We start from the raw sequence: 17,321 nt of genomic DNA on the forward strand, positions 1-17,321 counted from the left end.
TCCTCCCTGGCATTCCCAGCTGCTCCAGCCATGGGATTGTTTTTGGGGGGGGATTAAACCTCTTGGATTTGTAGGATTGGGGTTTGTTTTTTTTTTTTCCAGGGTTTTTTTTTTTCCCATCCCCAATTGGTTCTTTTCCAGTTTTTTTTTCCATGGGGATTCTCCAGCTCCGTGGTTTCACCTCAACGCCCAAATTTTGGGGGTTTTTGGGCCAGATTTTGGGCGTGGATTTGGATCTGCTGAGGGAAAAGGGGAAAAATAAATCTCCCCCATGTGGTGGGTGCAGCTCATTATCCACCAAAACCTTAATTTTTTTTTTAATTAAAAAACTCCAATTCTCCGAGAGTTGGCGTCACCAGGGCCGGGTTTTGCTTTGTCCTGGTAATTAGCTCGGGATAATCCTCCCTGGCATTCCCAGCAGCCCTGGGGTTGTTTTTTGGGGGGATTGAACCCCTTGGATTTGTAGGATTGGGGTTTTTCCCGTCCCTGGGAATGGAATTTTTCCGGTTTTTTTTTCCATGGGGATTCTCCAGCTCCGTAGTTTCACCTCAACGCCCAAATTTTGGGGGTTTTTGGGCCAGATTTTGGGCGTGGATTTGGATCTGCTGAGGGAAAACGGGAGAACAAATCCCCCCTTGTGTGCGGAGAGGACATTTTTAGCGACTTTAAAAAAACTAATTTCCTATTTCTCTGACTTTTTTTTTTTTTCAATCTGTGTGAGATAAGGAACCGAACCAATCAGAAAGCCCGATGTGGGTTTGTTTTTTTTTTGGAGGAGGTTTTTTATTTTTGGGTTGAGCTCCACCGGTGTCACCTGAGAGTCACCGGAGCCACATTCCCGCTGCTCCGGAGACAGGTGACAACCCCGGGGACACCCCGGGGTGACAAAAACTTCCTCCCGCCAGCCCCGTGTGACTTCCCCCGTCATCACCTCCCTTATCTCACAGGGATTCAACGCTGATAAAAACAAGAATTCTTTTTTTTTTTTTTTTTCTTTAGAGTAATTAAAAATGTGCTCAGCACCTTCGTGGGTGCATTACAAAAAAAAAAAATTCAATCCCAAAACAACAGGAGAGGAATTTTTTTAAGTCGCTAAAAATGCGCTCAGCACCTGCGCGGCTTCATTGTGACGAAAAAGAAATAATAATAAAAAAAAAGGAGATAAATTTCTTAAGTCGCTAAAAATCTGCTCGGCTCTTCCACGGGTTCATTGGGACGTAAAATAACCCCCAAAAAAACCCCAGAAGATGAATTTTTAAAGTCACTAAAGATCCGCTCAGCATCTTCAGGCGTTCATTTTGAACAAAAATAACCCCAAAAAAGGCAAATTTTCTTTTTCTTTTTCTTTTTCTTTTTCTTTTTCTTTTTCTTTTTCTTTTTCTTTTTCTTTTTCTTTTTCTTTTTCTTTTTCTCTTTTTCTTTTTCTTTTTCTTTTTCTTTTTCTTTTTCTTTTTCTTTTTCTTTTTCTCTTTCTTCTTCTTCATCTTCTTCTTCTTCTTCATCTTCTTCATCTTCTTCTTCTTCTTCTTCTTCTTCTTCTTCTTCTTCTCCTCTTACTTTTTTTTTCTTTTTCTTTTTTAATTTATTTTTCTTATTTTTTTTTTCTTTCCCTCTCTCTCCCTTTGTTCTGCTGCCAGAATTTCTATTTTGGGAACGAGCTCCGCATTCCCGGGGCCTCGCCCTTCCCAAATCCGCCTTGAAGGTGAGCTGGAGAATTCCCCCCGGCCCCACCCGGCTCCTCCTCCCGGGATTTTGGGGTTTTTTGGGATCTTCTCCCTCCTCCAACTCCTCCTCCTTCACCTGGCAGCGGCTTCCAGGTGAGGAGGGGAAAAAAAAAGTAAAATCCCAAAAATCCCAGAGGTTGGGAAGGATCCCCACAGAATTCCAGGAATTCCCTTCAGTGATGGGGATTGAGCCCCTCCCGATGCTTCCCGACCCTTTTTCCATGGAAAAATCATCCCAAATTTCCAGCTCGAGGCCGTTCCCTCTCGTCCCGGCCCCGTTCCCTGGGATCAGATCCCAAATCCCCCCTGGAGGATCCCAAAATCCCCCCTGGATCCCCCTTTTCTCCAGGCTGAGCTCCCCCCAGCTCCCTCAGGAATTCTCCATTCCCCTTTTTCCAGCCCTTTTCCCATCCCTGGAACATTCTCCAGCTCCTCGATGTCCCTTTTTCCAGGAGAGGACACAGGACCTGGATACCCCCAACGCTCCCCAGCGTTCCCAACCACCAGAGCGCAGCATCGGCCCGCGAAAAACCTGGAAAATCCCTGGGAAAAAAAAAAAAAATCCCTCGGGATCCTCCCTTGGGATCCTCCCTCCCTCCCTCTCTCGGCGTCTCCAGGAGAAGTTTCAAGGTTGGATTTAGAGTTTAAAGGTTGGATTTGAAAAGTTTAAAGGTTGGTTTTGGCTTGGCCCAAACCCTTCGAGCCCCTCCCAGGATCTGCTGGAGCTCCAGGGGAAGCTGGAAAAGGATTTTTCCTCAGGAACTGCAGGGACAGGACGCAGGGAATGGGGTCAGGGGGACAGAATTTTGGGTGGGATTTTGGGGCAGGAGTTGTTCTCCGGGGAGGGCCTGACCCAGGGAATTCCATGGATTCTCCATCGCTGGGAGTGTCCCAGGTTGGACAGGGCTTGGAGCCACCTGGGATGGAGGGAGGTGTCGCTGCCCCTGGATTGGAACTGGCTGAGCTTTAAGGTCCCTTCCAACCCGAACCATTCCAGAATTCCAAACCATTCCACGATTCCGAACCGTCCCAGAATCCCAGACCATTCCACGATTCCAAACCGTCCCAGAATCCCAAACCAACCCAGAATCCCAGACCATTCCACGATTCCAAACCGTCCCAGAATTCCAAACTATTCCACGATTCCAAACCGTCCCACAATTCCAAACCATCCCAGAATCCCAAACCATTCCACGATTCCAAACCGTCCCACAATTCCAAACCGTCCCACAATTCCAAACCATTCCACGATTCCAAACCGTCCCAGAATCCCAAACCAACCCAGAACCCCAGACCATTCCACGATTCCAAACCGTCCCAGAATCCCAAACCATTCCACGATTCCAAACCGTCCCAGAATTCCAAACCGTCCCACAATTCCAAACCGTCCCACAATTCCAAACCATTCCACGATTCCAAACCGTCCCAGAATTCCAAACTATTCCACGATTCCAAACCGTCCCACAATTCCAGACCATTCCACGATTCCAAACCGTCCCAGAATCCCAAACCAACCCAGAACCCCAGACCATTCCACGATTCCAAACCGTCCCAGAATCCCAAACCAACCCAGAACCCCAAACCATCCCAGAATTCCAAACCGTCCCACAATTCCAAACCATTCCACGATTCCAAACCGTCCCAGAATCCCAGACCATTCCACGATTCCAAACCGTCCCAGAATCCCAAACCATCCCAGAATCCCAAACCGTCCCACAATTCCGAACCATACCGTGATCCCAATCCGTTCCAGGCTCCCGGGCACGGGACCAAAGGGGACGTGAGCGGACGAGCAGCGACCTCAGACACTCTTAATTAACAATCCGTAATTAAAGAGCTGCAGACGAGCCGTAAGACGAGCAAACTCCTCTCATTTCGAGTCCCAAATTCCCGATTTTGGCGATTTTACAGCGCTCAGGGCGAGAAAAAAATGAACGAAACTCGAAACTCCTCACCCGGGTCCCTCTTGCTTCACCCTCAAAGGGTTTTATTAGTTAATTAACTCTTGGTTTCGCTAATTAGGAGCTCTTTTGTTCCGGGCCAGGCTCGGGGGAGGTTAAGCCCGGCTTTAGGGTCAGGACAACCCCGGTGACTTGTCTAAGCTCAGCTTTTTGTGGGGTCCATCCCTGCGCCGGGATTCCAAGGGAAGCAAAACCCTGGGATCAACGGTGAGCCCGGGGTTGCAATTTTAATTAATTATTTTCATTGTTTTAATGATTAACTCTCCGCGGCTCATGGAACTCAGGGAAAGGAGAAAATCCAGGAAAAATCCCTTTTTTGGTTTTTTTTTTTTTGGAGCTCAAAGACCAATAATTGCCGTTCCCAGCGGCACCAGGAGCGGGTATTCCATTAAAAATTGGGATTTTTTTTTTCCTTTTCCAAGAGGTCGGGGAAGGCTGAACCCCGGACCCCAATTCCTCCCAGTCCCCTGCTCCACTTCCCAGCCAGTCCTGGAAAAACCTGGGAAAGGCTGAACTGGGCGAACTGCGGCGACTTCGTTCCCCAGGGGGGAATGGAGCAATGGGGAACTCGGGCTCTTTGATGGGATTGGAAAAGTGTTGGGGCTCCAGTGAGGCAACCAGAGCCCCGAGGGGGAAATTAGGCCTGAATTTAGACCTGGAATTAGCAGCAGGTTTTCAAATGGAGAAGAAATTAGGGGTGAAGTTAGGCCGGGAATTAGCAGGAGGTTTTCAAGGAGCAGGGGAGAAATCAGGACTAAATTTAGGCTGGGAGTTAGGAGGAGATTTTCAAGGAGAGAAGAAATCAGGACTAAATTTAGGCTGGAATTAGGGGGAGGTTTTCAAGGAGAGAAGAAATCAGGACTAAATTTAGGCTGGGAGTTAGGAGGAGGTTTTCAAGGAGAGAAGAAATCAGGACTAAATTTAGGCTGGGAATTAGGAGGAGGTTTTCAAGGAGAGAAGAAATCAGGACTAAATTTAGGCTGGGAATTAGGGGGAGGTTTTCAAGGAGAGAAGAAATCAGGACTAAATTTAGGCTGGGAATTAGGGGGAGGTTTTCAAGGAGAGAAGAAATCAGGACTAAATTTAGGCTGGGAATTAGGGGGAGGTTTTCAAGGAGAGAAGAAATCAGGACTAAATTTAGGCTGGGAATTAGGAGGAGGTTTTCAAGGAGAGAAGAAATCAGGACTAAATTTAGGCTGGGAATTAGGAGGAGGTTTTCAAGGAGAGAAGAAATCAGGACTAAATTTAGGCTGGGAGTTAGGAGGAGATTTTCAAGGAGAGAAGAAATCAGGACTAAATTTAGGCTGGGAATTAGGGGGAGGTTTTCAAGGAGAGAAGAAATCAGGACTAAATTTAGGCTGGGAATTAGGAGGAGATTTTCAAGGAGAGAAGAAATCAGGACTAAATTTAGGCCGGGAATTAGCAGAGTTTTTGCAGGAGAAGCCCAGGAGGGCTCAGCAGAGGCTGGGAAATCCAAAAATGGGGCTCAGACCACGGGCCACGCTTCGGGCTGGAGCTTGGGGGATTTGTGGGGAGGTTTTTACAGCCCGTGACTCAGCCAGGAAAGTTTTATGGGAATTGTCTGGATCCCGGGCAGCTCGGGGTGCTGGCTGCTTTTTTTTTTCTGGGAATTTCGGGAATGTTGAACCTGTGGAGAGCCCAGAGCCTCTCCCAGGATCTGCAGGAGCTCCGGGGGAAGCTGGAGAGGGATTTTTCCTCAGGAATTGCAGGGACAGGACACAGGGAATGGGGTCAGGGGGACGGAGGGGGAAACTGGGATGGGATTTTGGGAAGGAATCGTTCCCTGGGAGATTTTTCCATGGATTTCCCATCTCTGGGAGTGCCCAATTCCAGCCTGGAAGCACCAGGGACAGCAGAAGGTGTCACACGGCTGAGGTGGGAACGAGACGATTTTTAAGGTCCCTTCCCACCCAAACCGTTCCAGAATTCCAACCCTTTTCCAGTTCCAGTTTGGGACTGGATTGGGATTTGGACTCCCAATTGAAACTGGAACCCAGTTTGGGGCTGGATGAACTTTAGGGTCCTTTTCAAACCCAAACCATCCCAGAATTCCATCCAGCCTGGCCTTGGATATTTCCAGGGAAGCCAAAATTCTCCAGGACTGAGCCCCAGCCCGACACTGGGAGATGCTGGAGGTGCTAATTAAGCCACCCAGCAGGTGCTAATTAAACCTTTTGTTTGATGAGTCCAGCCCGGAGCTGGACACAACAAGGAGGGAAGGGCGTGAGCCCCGGGCGAGGCCGGGGCCGGTTCTGCGGCTCCTGAGTCACGGCTGAAATCCAGCGGGGCAAAAGGTCCCCGGGATCCTCCCGCGTGTGCTCCAAAAATCCCGAATTCAGGGGGGGGAAAATCAGGGGGAATCTGTGAAATCCAGTGGGGAAAAAATCCAGGGAAATCCCCTTTTTTTTTTTTTTTTTTTTCCTGGGGAAAAAATTCCCACTGGATCCTCCCCTGTGTGCTCCAAAAATCCCGAATTCAGGGAGGGAAAATCGGTGAAATCCAGTGGGGGAAAGAGTCCCCAGGATCCTCCCGCGTGTGCTCCAAAAATCCCGAATTCAGGGAGGGAAAATCAGGGGGAATCTGTGAAATCCAGTGGGGAAAAAATCCAGGGAAATCCCTTTTTTTTTTTTTTTTTTTTTTTTTTTTTTCCTGGGGAAAAAATTCCCACTGGATGCTCCCCTGTGTGCTCCAAAAATCCCGAATTCAGGGAGGGAAAATCGGTGAAATCCAGTGGGGGAAAGAGTCCCCAGGATCCTCCCGTGTGTGCTCCAAAAATCCCGAATTCAGGGAGGGAAAATCGGTGAAATCCAGTGGGGGAAAGGGTCCCCAGGATCCTCCCGTGTGTGCTCCAAAAATCCCGAATTCAGGGAGGGAAAAATCGGGAAAATCTGTGAAATCCAGTGGGGGAAAAACGTTCCGAGGGTCCTCTCCAGTGTGCTCAAAAATCCCGAATTCAGGGGGAAAAAAAATCCAAGAAAATCCATTTTTTTTCCGGAGAAAAAGTTCCCAGTGGATCCTCCCCCTGTGTGCTCAAAAATCCCAAATCCAGGGGCAGGAAAAAATTGGGGGAAAAATCCGTGAAATCCATTTTTATATCAGGAATATCCAGAATTTTTGTGCTGAAATTGCAGCTCGGTGACCTCTGGGTCATTCCCAGACTGGATCCAAACCGGTTTAAGCTCAGGCTGCATCTCCTGATCTCCAGACAGGGTTTAAGATCGGGTTTAGGATTAGGTTTGGGTTTAGGTCTGTCCCTCCAAGTGTTTAGGTTTAATCCCCGGGTGTTGCAAGCTCAGGGATATTTTATTTTATTTTATTTTATTTTATTTTATTTTATTTTATTTTATTTTATTTTATTTTATTTTATTTTATTTTATTTTATTTTATTTAGTTTGGTTTGGTTTGGTTTGGGTTTTGGTTTGTTTTATTTTATTTTATTTTATTTTATTTTATTTCTGAAATAAAAAAGGTCCCGAGTGGGTGGAGGCGTCCTGAGGAGGAGAATTCCCTCGGGAATGTTGCACAAAAATCCGGGTGGAAGGTTGGAGGGGGTGAAGCTCGAACTAGGGGTGGTGGAGGGTCGGAGAATTGTAAAATCGTGGAATTGGGGGAATGGGGAAATTGTGGAATGGGAAAATCGTGGGATGATGGAGAATCGTGGAAACGGGAAATCAAAGAATCTGAAAATCGTGGAATCAGAAAATCAGGAGATCATGGAATTAGAAAATCACAAAATGGTGGATTCAGAGGATCGTGGAGTCATAAAATTTTGGAATAACGGAGTCAGAGAATTAGAAAATCAGGGAATCAGAGGATCAGGGAATCATGGAATGGCAGAACAACAGAAGCATTAAATCCTGGAATAACGAGACCGGAAAATCCCAGGAAATCAAGGGATCATGGAGCGGTTTGGGTTGGAAAAGGACGTTTGGGATTATCCCCTGCCACGCCCAGGGACGATTCCCAGGACAATTCCCACTATCCCGGATTTCTGAGCCCATCCAACCTTTCCTGGGACACCCCCAGGAATGAATCCCGAGGTTTTAAAGGGCTCAGATCTCCCTCCCTGGATCCTCCCGGTGGGAAGGGCAAAATTCCAAGAGTTTATTCCCTCCCTGGATCCTCCCAGCGAGAATTCCGGGAGTTTCTCTTGGCAAGGGCAAAATTCCAGCCGAGTTTATCTCGGCTCCCTGGAAAGCAGCCTGGCAGGTCTGGGAAGTGCCCGAATTCCAGCCTGGAATGGGAACAGCCAGGCCTAACCTTAGGCTTGGGTATCCCTAAAACCGAGTTTATCCTAGAGGGAACAGCAAGGAAAAACCCAGGGCGGGAAATAAAACAACTGGGGCGGAAAATCCGGGAATTTTCCGGAATTCTGGAGGACGGTTGACGAAGGAAGTTGCTCCACATTTCCAGGAGCTGCCCAGGAATTGCGGGAGGTGATTTAGGACCTTAGGACCGGCTCAGCCAGTCCTACGCCTCCATCTGATAAAAGGTCCCCGGGGGTGACCAAGGGGGTGACGAAATTCCCGTCTGGGGTCGGGACTCGGCGTCTCCGGGGCCGGGAATTCGGCCTCCCCTCACGGATCCCGATGGATCCCGCAGATCTGGGGGATTGGGGGTTTCTGAGGGATTTGGGGGTTGGGGGTCCCGAGATTTTGGGGATGTTTGGGGTTGAGAATCCCGAGATTTTGGGGGATGTTTGGGGTTGAGAATCCCGAGATTTTTGGGGGATTTTTGGGATTCAGAATCCCGAGATTTTTGGCGTAGCTCAGGATTCAGAATCCTGAGGGTTTTTCGGGGATATTTGGGAAAAAATAAATCCCAGGAATTTCAGATGTTGGGGGAGGTTTAGCTGTGGAATGAGCCTGGGCTGGGTTGAGGTGAGAATTCCCAATAAATCCCAGGAATTTCAGACGTCAGAGGGGATTTTAGCTCTGGAATGACCCCGGGATGGATTGAGGTGGGAATTCCCAATAAATCTCCAGAATTCCAGATATCAGAGGGTGTTTTAGCTGCAGGATCACTCCTGGGTGGATTGAGACGAGAATTCCCAATAAATCCCCGGAATTCCAGACATCAGAGGGGATTTTAGCTGTGGAATGACCCCGGGATGAGTTGGGGTGACACCAAACCCCGCCAATCCCCCAGACCTCCACCGGACCTTCAGGAATTCCACGAACCCAAATGTCCCGGAGCTTTATCCAGGGAGAAATTCCTGGTGATTTGTCCAGGGAGAAAGTTTTATCCAGGGAGGAATTCCCGGAGTTTTATCCGGGGAGAAATGCCTGAGAGAAATTCCCGGAGCTTTATCCAGGGAGAAATTTGCTGAATTTTATCCAGGGATTATTTCCCCGAAACTTCATCCAGGGAGAAATTCCCTGGAGTTTTATCCAGGGAGAATTTTTTATCCGGGGAGGAATTCCCTGAGCTTTTTCCAGGGAGAATTTTTTTATCCGGGGAGGAATTCCCTGAGCTTTTTCCAGGGAGAATTTTTTATCTGGGGAGAAATTCCCTGAGCTTTATCCAGGGAGAATTTTTTATCCGGGGAGGAATTCCCTGAGCTTTTTCCAGGGAGAATTTTTTATCCGGGGAGAAATTCCCTGAGCTTTATCCAGGGAGAATTTTTTATCTGGGGAGAAATTCCCTGAGCTTTATCCAGGGAGAATTTTTTATCCGGGGAGGAATTCCCTGAGCTTTTTCCAGGGAGAATTTTTTAACCGGGAATGAATTCCCAGAGCTTTATCCAGAGAGAAATTCCCTGAATCTTCCACCCAGGGGATAAATTCCCCGGCGTTTTTTTTTTCTTTTCCAGGGATAAATTCCCTGAATCTTTCACCCAGGGGATAAATTCCCCGGCGTTTTTTGGTTTTTTTGGGTTTTTTTTCCAGGGATAAAATCCACATTTCACCGGGATTATCCCAGGGGAACGAGCTCGGGAATCCTCTCTGGGGGAAGTTGCCTACGTGTGAAACCCGGCCGGGCAGGGCTCTTGTGAAAGAGCCGTGAGCTCATCGGGGGCAGGAGGACTCGGAGCCGCCAATCCCTATAAAAGATCCCAAATCTCCGCGGCCCCGGCACCGGCTCCGCTCCCGCTGCTCCCTCGGCACCGGCTGGGTGAGTGCGGGAATCCCGGGATTCCTTCCCGGGGAGGGTTTGGGATTGAAAACCCCGAGATTTTTTGGGGGGGGTTTTGAGGGGTTTTTGGGAGTGAGAACCCGAGGATTTTGGGGGGGTTTTTGGGGATTCAGAGTCCGGAGATTTTGGGGGATATTTTGGGGCTGAGAATCCTGAGGTTTTTTGGGGGGGGTATTTTGGGGTTGGGAATCCCGGGATTCCTACCCGGGGAGGGTTTGGGATTGAAAATCCCGAGGTTTTTGGGGATTTTGGGGGGATATTTGGGAGTGAGAACCCTGGGATTTGGAGGGTGTTTGGGATTGAGAATCATGAGGGGGTTTTAGGGATATTTGGGGTCGAGAATCCTGAGATTTTTGGGGATATTTGGGAGTGAGAATCCTGAGATTTTTGGGGAGGATTGGGGTTGGGAATCCCGGGATTTGGGGGATATTTGGGACTGAAAATCCTGGGATTTCTGGGGGATATTTGGGACTGAGAATCCTGGGATTTTTGGGGATATTTGGGATTGGGGATCCTGAGATTTTTGGGGATATTTGGGATTTGGGATCCTGAGATTTTTGGGGAGGCTTGGGGTTGAGAATTGGGAGATTTTGGGGAATATTTGGGGTTGGGGATCATGAAATTTTGGGGAGGTTTGGGATTCAAAATCCCGAGATTTGGGGGATATTTGGGACTGAAAATCACAGGATTTGGGGGGGATAATTGGGACTGAAAATCCCGATACTTTGGGGGATATTCGGAGCAGAGAATCCCCATATTTGGGGAGATATTTGGCATTGAGACCCCCCAGGATTTTGAGAGGGGGGGGTGTGAATTTTTGGGGATTTTTTTCAGGAAATTTCGGATTTTGTGCCTTTGGGACACTCGCAGGGTTCCTGGAAAGGGAATGTGTGGGCGTTGGGAGGCCAATTAAGGCCGAGCCTAAATCTGGGGGAGGTAATTAAACCCTAAATTAGACCTTTCCTAAGGCAGGGATGGAATTCCGTTGGTTTAAGGACGGGTCTCCTCCCAAATGCCAGACGGATTTTTTTTTCTGTGATTTTAAAACCGATTTTTCTTTTTTTAAAAGGAAATTTCCGTTTTCACCCAGGAATTCTTTGGGGGGGAGGGGGGAAAAATTCAATTAAATAAAAAAATAATAAAAAAAAATTTTTAAAAAGGCAAATTCGGCCGCACGAGGGCGCCGCAGGGAGGCAAAAGGGATGGAAATATTCACCCGTGCCAGGAGCGAGATCTTAATTAAAGAATTCATTATTTCCCTGAGGTTTTGTCAGGTGTGAAAAATAAAATTCAATTTTAGAAAGGGAAGAGAGGAGTTGGGAAGCCCCCGGGAATTTTTCCTCTTTCGGCCTCGGGGAGGAGCTCAAATCCCTTCCAAAGCTCCTCTGCAAAATTCATATGAAACATTATGTATAAAATATCCATAATATAATAGACAATATATATTATACAATCCATTCTCTATTCTCTATTACCTATTATCTATTAATATATTGTACATAATATATATTGTATATGGAATATTATATATAATGTGAATATAATATAATATAATATAATATAATATAATATAATATAATATAATATAATATAATATAATATAATATAATATAATATAATATAATATAATATAATATAATATAATATAATATAATATAATATAATATAATATATAATTTTGTCCCCCTCCTCCCAGTAACATAAAAAATTCCCACATTTTACTTTATTTTATGTTTTATATTTTATATTTTATGTTTTATATTTTATATTTTTTCATTTCATTTCATTTCATATTTTATTTTATATTTTATATTTTATTCATTTCATTTCATTTTATATTTTTTAATTTTATTTTATTTTATTTTATTTTATTATTTTATAATCTATATTCTATATTTTATATTTTATATTTTATATTTTATATTTTATATTTTATATTTTATATTTTTATTTTATTTTATTTTATTTTATTTTATTTTATTTTATTTTATTTTATTTTATTTTATTCTTTATTTTTTTCCCCCCAGGCCATCCCGTTGTCCCGCAGCGATGTCTCTGAACCAAACCCAAATCAAGCAGGAGCTGACGCTGCCCCCGGGCCTGGCCCAACCCGGCCTGGCTAAAACCGCGCCTAAGCCCAGCCTGGAGCCCGAACATCCCCAGATCCCAGAAAAATCCATCCCAGAACCGGGAAAAGCGGAAAATCTGGGATCTGAGGAGCACCAAACCCAATTCCCCACGACATTCCCGGCCCAGGAGGGGAAATCCTGCCCGGAGGACAAAGAGATCCCGGCAAAACAGCGGGAATTCCAGGAAATCCCGGTGGCCATCCAGGAAAAACAGGAAATCAAAGAAATTCCTGTGTCCGTCCAGGAAAAACAACCTGATCCTGTCCCGGTTTCCCAGGAAAAACAGGAATGCGAAGAAATCCCCGTGTCCATCCCTGATCCTGTCCCGTGCTCCCAGGAAAAACAGGAATGCGAAGAAATCCCGGTCCCAATCCCAGTTCCGTGCCCTGAATCCGTTCCATGTGCCCAGGAGAAACAGGAATTCCAGGAAATCCCGGGGAGCATCCCAGAGAAACAGGAATGCAAAGAAATCCCGGTCCCAGTTTCATGCCCTGAACCCACCCCGTGTTCCCAAGAAAAACAGGAATTCCAGGAAATCCCGGGGAGCATCCCAGAGAAACAGGAATGCAAAGAAATTCCTGCGTCCATCCCGGAAAAACGTCCTGATCCTGCCCCGTGTTCCCAGGAAAAACAGGAATGCAAAGAAATCCCGGTGACCGTCCAAGAAAAGCAACAGGAATTCCAGGAAATCCCAGTGCCCATCCCACTCCCAGACCCCGTCCCGTGTCCCCAGGAAAAGCAGAAAATCCAGGAGATCCCGGTGCCCATCCCAGAAAAACAACAGGAATGCCAAGAAATCCCGGTGGCCATCCCGGAGAAACAGCCTGGTGCTGTCCCGTGTTCCCAGGAAAAGCCGCAGTGCCCGGAAATCCCGGTGCCCATCCAAGAGAAAAACCAGGAATGCCAAGAAATCCCAGAAAAACAACAGGAATTCCAGGAAATCCCAGTGCCCATCCCACTCCCAGACCCCGTCCCGTGTTCCCAGGAACAGCAGAAATTCCAGGAGATCCCGGCGGCCGTTCCTTGTTGCCAGGAAAAACAGGAATGCAAAGAAATCCCGGAAAAACAGGAATTCCAGGAAATGCCAGTGCCCATCCCAGAAAAAGACCAGGAATTCCAGGAGATCCAAGAGCAGCGCTCCCTTCCCGAGAAATTCCCTCCCCTGGAGCAGAAATAGAGGGAAAATCCCAACTTTTTTTCCTCATCCGGAGGTTTTTTCCAAACCTTTTTTTTTTATTTGATTTGATTTTGATTTTTTTTTTTAACCCTTGCAGAGCTTTTTGTCCTTTACTAACAGAAGGAAATTCCCGTCGGGAATTCCAGGAGTTCCCAAAAAATTCCTGCCCCTTTTTACTTCCCCCTAATCCCGCGGCTTTGGAACGCCCAGGGGAAAAAGAAATGATGATAAATAACAAATAAAAATTAAAAAAAAAAAATCACGGAATAAGGTGGAGTTTGTGAAATTAAAAAGTTTTTTAAAAAATTAAAGTTGATCGCCATTTTTTGTACCAAATTTGGGGATTTTTTTGCGTCAAGTTTTGGGGGGTTTTATATCAAGTTTTGGGGGAATTTTATTCCACCTTTTGGGGATTTCCAACGGCTTCTCCTGCAAAAGAAGGAGACCAGGCTCAGCTTGCCAAAGCCGGGCTTTGCGTGTGCTTAAAGCTGATTTCCGGGGGTAGGAAAATAAAAACCAAAATTAAAAAAAAACACAAACAAAATTTAAAAAAAAAAAAAGGAAGGGAAGGAAAAACCGGAGACCCAAACCACCACGAGGCCATTTCCATCGCTTTATTACGCCACATCCCAAATTAAACCTCGGAGTTCGAAGCGAAATCACCCCTCACTAATGAAACTAACTCGATCATAATGATTTTTCAAGCTTAATTAAGCCCGTTCCGTCATTCACGAGGTAATTTTTTTTTTTTTTTGCTGGCGGCTGCAGGTCTGGGAAAATTCAGATTTTTTTTTTTTTGGGGGGAGGAGATTTTGGGATTTCTGCTCCTATTTTTGCTTGGAGCATTTCTGCTGCTGCTGCTGCTGCTGCTGCTGGGGGAGGCTCTTCACGCCCGCCTTAGCCTGGCCTTGGCAAGCCTGGCTTTGCTGGGCGCCCTTGGCGGCGGCCCCGCATTTCTGCTGGCACTGGGCCGGGATTTGCTGCTGCTGCTTCTGCTGCTCCGACATCCTGGGCCAGCCTAAAAAAAAAAAAAACCAAAAAAAAATAATAATAATTCGAAATAAAATTGAGTTTTTATTTTGCTCGGATTTCCAGCGTTTGATAAATACCCCCAGCATTTGATAAATATTCCCCAATGTTTGATAAATACCCCCAGCATTTGATAAATATTCCCCAGCATTTGATAAATATTCCCCAATGTTTGATAAATGCCCTCAGCATTTGATAAATATTCCCCAGCATTTGATAAATATTCCCCAATGTTTGATAAATACCCCCAGCATTTGATAAATGCCCCCAGCATTTGATAAATATTCCCCAGCATTTGATAAATGCCCCCAGCATTTGATAAATACCCCCAGCATTTGATAAATATTCCCCAATGTTTGATAAATGCCCCCAGTATTTGATAAATGCCCCCAGCATTTGATAAATATTCCCCAATGTTTGATAAATGCCCCCAGTATTTGATAAATGCCCCCAGCATTTGATAAATATTCCCCAATGTTTGATAAATGCCCCCAGTATTTGATAAATACCCCCAGCATTTGATAAATATTCCCCAATGTTTGATAAATACCCCCAGCATTTGATAAATATTCCCCAATGTTTGATAAATGCCCCCAGTATTTGATAAATGCCCCCAGCATTTGATAAATATTCCCCAATGTTTGATAAATGCCCCCAGTATTTGATAAATACCCCCAGCATTTGATAAATATTCCCCAATGTTTGATAAATACCCCCAGCATTTGATAAATGCCCCCAGCATTTGATAAATATTCCCCAATGTTTGATAAATACCCCCAGCATTTGATAAATGCCCCCAGCATTTGATAAATACCCCCAGCATTTGATAAATATTCCCCAGCATTTGATAAATATTCCCCAATGTTTGATAAATATCCCCAGCATTTGATAAATACCCCCAGCATTTGATAAATGCCCCCAGCATTTGATAAATATTCCCCAATGTTTGATAAACAGTCCCAATGTTTTACAGTTTTCCCAGGATTTGATACCAACCCCAATCCTTGAGAGCAATCCCAATATTGGGTAGCATTTCCAGTGTTTGATAATGTTCCCAATATTTGATAATATTCCCAATATTTGACGCCAATCCCAATATTTGATAACATTCCCGGTATTTCATTATATCCCCAATACTTGACAATATTCCCGATGTTTGATACCAACCCCAGTATTTGATAATATATTCCCAGTATTTCACTATATTCCTAAGATTTGACCGTGTTTGATAATATTCCCACTATTTGATAATATTCCCGGTATTCCATCATATTCCCAATATTTAGGCTGGGTTTTACCTCTGATCCTCGTTCCAGGACCAAAAAAAAAAAATCCCAAACCTCCGATTGGAGCCTCAAAACTCCCCAAAATTCCGTCATTCCCACGCGCCGCGGGCGGAATTTTCGAGGCGAGGGAGCCCCGAAGTGACCAAAAATTATGGAAAATCCCATTTTTTTTTTCCCCAAAAAACCGCCTCACCTGGGGAGGAAAGGACAAAAAAAATCCCAAACCTCCAACTGGAGCCTCAAAACTCCCCAAAATTCCGTCATTCCCACGCGCCGTGGGCGGAATTTTCGAGGGGAGGGAGCCCCGAAGTGACCAAAAATGATGGAAAATCCCATTTTTTTTTCCCCCAAAAAAACGCCTCACCTGGGGAGGAAAGGACAAAAAAAAAATCCCAAACCTCCAACTGGAACCTCAAAATCTCCCAAAATTCCATCGCTTCCACCCGCCGCGGGCGGAATTTTCGAGGCGAGGGAGCCCCGAAGTGACCAAAAATGATGGAAAATCCCATTTTTTTTCCCCCAAAAAACCGCCTCACCTGGGCAAGTCGACTCACCTGGGTGTCCTGAGGGAGGACGGAGCCGAGGAGGAGCCGCTGAGGGTTCGGAGCTCCCGAGGAGCCGCTTTTATCCCCGCCGGGATGAACTCGGCGACCGGAATTATTTCACGTTTCACAACCCGAACCCAAAGTCTGGCGGAGATTTCTCCATCCTGCCCCCGGGGCTGGGCAGGGCGCCAGGATTCCTTCCTATTTCACAAATATTTCATCATTTTTTTTTAAAAAAAAAAAAATCAATATCTCGTCATTAATTTATTACTAATATTTCGTCCCTGATTTGTTATTAAGTTATTAATAACCAGGCGATGTTTCTTTATTGTTTTATTAATATTTTCGTCAATATTTCATCATTGATTTATTTCTATTTTATTTAAAAAAAAAAAAAAAAAAAGACAACAGGAATAAAACTTTATTTTTCTCCCCCCTAAAAAAGCAGGAATAAAACTTTGTTTCGTTTTTAAGGAAAAAATTCCAGGCTCCTCCTGCCGGCCCCCTGATGAAACATCCCTCGTTTATTGCAAATATTCCAGGAATTCCAAGAATTCCACCACAGCTTGACCACGGGAAATGGTTGGAGGACACGAGGTCCTTCCAACCACTTCCTCTGGATTTTCCAGCTCCTCCCCTGATCCCTTTTCCCAGAAAAAAAAAAATTGGGAAAAATTCCAGTGGTTGACACAGGCCGTGGATGTGGATCGGGGTCGGAGGAGCTGCAGGTGATTCCTGAATTAAATCTTTTTTTCCACAATTCATGATTTAAACCTTCCCCAAGCCTCCAGGAAAACCTGGACCCCCAAAGATCCTCCAAAATTTGGAAGAATTTGAGGCGAAAATTCCTCACTTCCCATCCGTTTTCCCGGGAATTCCTGGCAAATCCCTCATTTTCCCGTCTGTTTTTTCTGGGAATATCCAGCCCAGGTGTGTTCGGGTGTTGGGCCTGGGGTTTATTTTCCGTGATTCCTGATTAAAACCTTTTCCATGCCCCAGAAGTGGCAGAACTTGGATCGCCAAAGATTTGGGTTCCTCGGGAGGAATTTGAGGTGAAAATTCCTCATTTTCCATCCATTTTCCTGGGAAAATTCCTGATCCTAAAAAATTCCTCATTTTCTATCCATTTTCCTGGGAAAATTCCTGATCCTAAAAAATCCCTCACTACTTTCCCTTCCATCGTCCCTGCGGGAATTCCTGCTCCAACTTCGGGGTTCCTAAACTCCCAAAACCTTTTCCACGCCGCCAAAAAATTCCCCAGACGTGTTTGTGGGTGGTTTTTGGGTGTTTTTTGGGTGGTTTTTGGGTGTTTTT

At 45.5% G+C, this 17,321-nt stretch overlaps 1 protein-coding gene across 1 annotated transcript; it reads left to right on the forward strand.

The window, feature by feature from the left end:
* The first annotated feature begins 9,785 nt into the window (after window positions 1-9,785).
* Window positions 9,786-13,817, forward strand: LOC136303066 (MAGE-like protein 2). Its single transcript, XM_066206664.1, has 2 exons — window positions 9,786-9,820; window positions 11,869-13,817. The coding sequence occupies exon 2, from the start codon at window positions 11,891-11,893 to the stop codon at window positions 13,145-13,147; it is 1,257 nt and encodes a 418-aa protein (XP_066062761.1). The 5' UTR covers window positions 9,786-9,820; window positions 11,869-11,890; the 3' UTR covers window positions 13,148-13,817.
* The last annotated feature ends 3,504 nt before the right edge of the window (window positions 13,818-17,321 follow it).

This window comes from Chamaea fasciata, unplaced genomic scaffold (genome assembly GCF_029207755.1).
Source record: "Chamaea fasciata isolate MVZ Bird 193981 ecotype frontalis unplaced genomic scaffold, bChaFas1.0.hap1 SCAF_31, whole genome shotgun sequence".
Lineage (NCBI taxonomy): Eukaryota > Metazoa > Chordata > Aves > Passeriformes > Sylviidae > Chamaea > Chamaea fasciata.